Source organism: Oratosquilla oratoria, chromosome 15 (genome assembly GCF_046742065.1).
Source record: "Oratosquilla oratoria isolate Oo_2021 chromosome 15, ASM4674206v1, whole genome shotgun sequence".
Classification (NCBI taxonomy): Eukaryota; Metazoa; Arthropoda; class Malacostraca; order Stomatopoda; family Squillidae; genus Oratosquilla; species Oratosquilla oratoria.
The window spans coordinates 59,465,283-59,470,282 of NC_134791.1; the positions used below are offsets into that span (position 1 = coordinate 59,465,283).

At 36.1% G+C, this 5,000-nt stretch overlaps 1 protein-coding gene across 1 annotated transcript in view; it reads right to left on the reverse strand.

Moving 5' to 3' along the window:
* LOC143033186 (uncharacterized) overlaps positions 1-5,000 on the reverse strand; it is an 11,943-nt gene that overhangs the window by 1,365 nt on the left and 5,578 nt on the right. Inside the window, exon 2 of the mRNA XM_076198379.1 lies at positions 70-269. Coding sequence (XP_076054494.1) covers positions 70-269 — 200 coding nt within the window. The remainder of the gene's footprint in view (positions 1-69; positions 270-5,000) is intronic.

Here is a 5,000-nt window from a genome sequence, read left to right on the forward strand (position 1 = left end):
CCTATACCATATCCATTTGTGCGTCAGTTGGTGTATGAAGATGTTCATAATGGACATGTTGTTCCTTACACAGAGTCCATTATCCTGTTTCCATTTTCATTTATGTCTCCGATACTGAATTCTCCCCCCACTTCTCCTATTCCCTTACTTCTGAGTCCTACATGACCATTAAGGTCCCCTATGATAAGGCTGATATCCCGGTTAGGCATTCTGTCAATTGTGTCTTGTAATTCTTCATAAAATCTTTCTTTTTCTTCTAAGTTCAGGCCCTGTTGGGGGCGTAGATTTGGGCTATATCCAAACTGAAGTATTTTGTCTTTAACGAAACGCTTATTATTCTATTGTTGATATATTCAATACTTTCTATGTTGTTGCTGACATCAGGTGAAAGGACTATTACTAATCCATGACTTCCATAATCATCACCTTGGTGGAGTAGTAGATAATTGTCATGAATAGCCTTTCTTCCGTTCTTCCCTTTCAATCTAGTTTCAGCTATTCCTAAGATGTCCCAGATTCTCTCCTTCATTAGTTCTACTACTTCTTCTTTTCCTCGAATTGTGCCAATGTTAATTGTTGCTATCCTTTTCGTTGTCCTTTTAATATTCTGCGTTCTTCTTCCTTGGGTCAGTCCGTTCTGTCTCTCTTGAGTTTCTTCATCGATTGCTAGATCCGTTGGTGGATTGCTTGGCTTATCCCACCTTCTCGAGCCTGCTAATTAGTACCTTCCACAAGTCTATTGCTCCCCAAAAGGGTTACAGGTCCTCCAGCACCGGCCCCAAGCAAACTAATGGTCGGAACAAGCTGTCACACCTCTGTAAGGTTAAACAGACTCTTGTGACATATATATATACACTCACACACACACATACACACACAGACACACACACACACACACACACACACACACACACACACACACACACACACACACACACACACACACATACACACACACACGCACACACACACACACACACACACACACACACACACACACACACACACACACACACACACACACACACACACAAATATATATATATATATATATATATATATATATATATATATATATATATATATATATTCGAAAATAGCTGGAGTCCAGGAACCATTTTATGGAAGAAAGTATACGCTGGACTCGACGTTCGTCAATTTATTCCGACGTTTCGAACCCTGTCCGGGGTTCGTCTTCAGGGTAATACAGTGGTAGCCATAGGAAATGTACATAAATAGGGGATACCTGGTGCACTGGGACAGGTCTTCCCAGTAACCGTTAAATTCAAACACCGGTAGAACATACCAAAAAAACACAAAAAACACACAAATGAAAAACAAAACAAAAATATTAATCAAACTATAATACAAAATGTGCAATGCTACCTTAAAAACATTCACAGTTTACCATAAAAAAAAAAATAAAGAAATAAAGAAACACAGTGATGGCTGTGATAACTCATCCCGCTGTCGATGGGCCCGCACCACAATGCACTCCCTGGAACAAATGTCTCGCGTAGCATGCATCGTCACAGAACAAAGAAATTGGAACAAGAAGAAGAACGTATAACCCATCAATAAAGTAAACATGCTAAAAGGAGTTCACATTAGAACAAGAAAACAAAATGTAGTGTGAAAAATGCCCCCCAAAGATTGGGTGTAAAAACTGCACGCTGTGACGTTCCACAACAATACGCTAAACTACAACTCGCCACGCGGAACAAAAGTCACGTGAAGCATGCACTGTCACAGACCCCAGAAATTGTAACCCTAAAGTGAAGCAAAACCGTCCCTCTCAGTTAGTGAATTACATAAATACCAGAAGTCCTATTTGCTCAAGCATATATGGCTGAAGTAGAACACAGGTTTTTTTTAAACAGTGATATAACACCACATATACATTGTAGATACATCGATGATATATTTGTTAGTACTAAATCAAATGGCGACCTTGAACTATTAAGATACCGCTTCCAAGAGATTTCTGGACTCTCATTCATTGTAGAAATGAACAACGACGGAACTCTCCCCTTCCTAAACATATTAGTAGACTGCAAATCCATTAAATTCACTTTGAGTGTATAGCGGAAGTCTAATAACTTAAACAAGTGCATGAACCGAAATGAGTAATGCACAGATAATTACAAAAAGGTGTCATCAGAGCATATATTAAAAGAGCTTTACATATGTGCTCATCATGGAAAGCTCTGCATAATGAACTCAAGCACATAAGACAAATACTTATAAACAATGGATACTCTAACACTGATTTTGACAACATGACAAGAGAAATCCTTCATAAATTTCATTCCCAAGACAAACCCAATATAAACCCCACACAAAACACGAGATAAACACATTACATCAAGACACTTACATACAGGCGTACAAGAAAGATGAAAAAGTAGTCAGAGATATAATAAAGAAAAATTGCCACCCCGTAAAGAAGGATGATGAAATAAAAGTCATTATATATTATGAAAATCCCAAAACATCTTCACTGGTCATGAAGAACAACTTGTTCAAACCAGAGGCATTGCAAAGGACCATTGTAACTTATGAATTTACTTCTCCAGGAAGCACGCTGGCTGAGCGGATTAGGGTGTCGTTACTTGCAGCTAAGGTCGAGGGGATGGTGATTTGAATCCTGCCACCGGCGAAGTTGAATCAAGGGCATGGTTTATTAAATTCTACGCTACAAAGTTCTCTGTGAGGGGCATCTTCTTAGCCTTCTGACAGGGGGGAGTTTGTGACGTTAAACCATATCATCACTTGTCCAGAGGGTTACTTTGCACTTCCATCTAGTTATATTGGTCATACCCAATACACGTTAGGCAGAATATTATCATACCATCAACAAACGGGGGCGATAAAGGAACATCAAAAGAAATACAATAACATTGTAATCACTAGGGAATTAATATCAAGGCATGCCAAGAAAGCTCCAACTTTTAGAGGCTATGTACATTTGAGAAAAATCCTCCTCCTTCAATTTGCAATGCGACCTAACGTCTAATATACCTTTGTAGAGTTATAAAATGCACTCCTTCGCCTTTTCCTTCCCCTCCCCCTTAGCATCCCCCCATTCCCCCTTCACCTCCTCCTCCCCCTCTTCCTCCCCATTATCCTCCTCCTCCCCACCACACAACCCTTCTCATGTGATCGCCAAACAGTTTGAAAGTCCAGAGATCACGGGTAATCCTTTAAACACCTTACACCTTCCCAAACGAAGGTCTTTTAGGGTTAAGATACAACCACCAGCCATTTAAATTAAGGAAATCTTTCACCTATAAGGCATGTAGAAGAAGTTTTATTTTTCATCAAACTTAAAATGTATCTTTATTGTTTAGTTTCCTGGTGTAATCTCAGAAATGTCAAAATTTGAATGTAATTCTAACTGCTTGGTTTGTAAATATAATCATGTATAAGTCCAACTATTATTGTAATTTAAGCTCTAACTTAGAATATCACAAATATTTATGATATCTTTAACACAGAAATACCTGAAGATGTCTTTAAAAAGACGAAACGTCTTAGTATTAAAATGGAAAACTATAGAAAATTGCTTGATGCCCTCCCCATACAAGGGAAGAGTATAATTAAGAAAAATGAAAACACAAGAAACAAATCAATACTTTCCACAATGCTGTCGTATCTAATCAAACCTGCATATATCTACATATATATTTATACATAGATATATGTATATATATATATATATACATATATGTATATATATATATATATGTATATATATACATGTATATATATATATATATATATATATATATATATATACATATATGATGTGGTTAGTAACCATTTCAAGGTGAATGTTAATCGTCCGTAAGAGAAGGATTAAAATAAACTCCGATTCTCTTTGGACTTGTTATTGAATTTCTGCCCACCATGACATATGTTAAATATAATCATTATTTTATTACTTTGTACATTTGTACAATAATGTTACATTCAGATGCTTTTCACCTTATAAGTGGCAACGTTATTTACAATATATAGTTTCATTATCATGGATACATATAATAGTATGCCCAATCATAGTAATATGATTAAAAAAAATGCTATATGCGTTAAGGGGATACTACAGTAATGGCATATTGCCACATCAATCCCCCCCCCCCCCGAGTGACTGGTGAAATTATATTGTATATACATACAATAGTTTGCTCAATCGTAGTAATCTTATTTTATAAAAATGCTGTATGTGTTAAGGGGAAACTACAGTAGTCGCATGTTGCCATATATATATATATATATATATATATATATATATAAATATATATATATATACACACATATATATATATATATGTATATATATATATATATATATATATATACACACATATATATATGTATATATATATATACGTATATATAAATATATATATATATACACATATATATGTATATATATATATACGTATATATATAAATATATATATATATATATATATATATATATATATATATATATATATATATATATATATATATATATATATATTGGACCCGTCTGGGGTATTAGCTGCATATTATTGTGGCAGAGTAGCATGCAGTTGATACTTTAGGGTCTATATGGGGCGCCCCTACGGACCAGAGACACACATCATTTTGCCTGTGATAGAGGAAAACTCTGTTCATAGAGAAATTATGACACTTCTGTACTACGACTGTCCCTCCGTTATGCTGTCCCCCAACCCCTTGTTACTGTCCTGCACCACTTCTCTGAATATTCATTTCCTTTTTTCGCCTACCCTGTGGTGAAGGAAGAGAATGCTACCACCAAGCCTTTCCACTTGAGTCGTAAGAGGCGACAAAAAACGGGAAAGGGGATGGGATTAGGAGTCCCGCTACCTGTAGCCCCAAAGGGGACATTCCTAAAAAAAGTAAACGCATGAGTGATTCTAGGAGCTTTCCAACCAGTATCCTAAGGTTTAGGTTTTTTAATGTGCGTGGATGTGGTACGGATGAGAGTA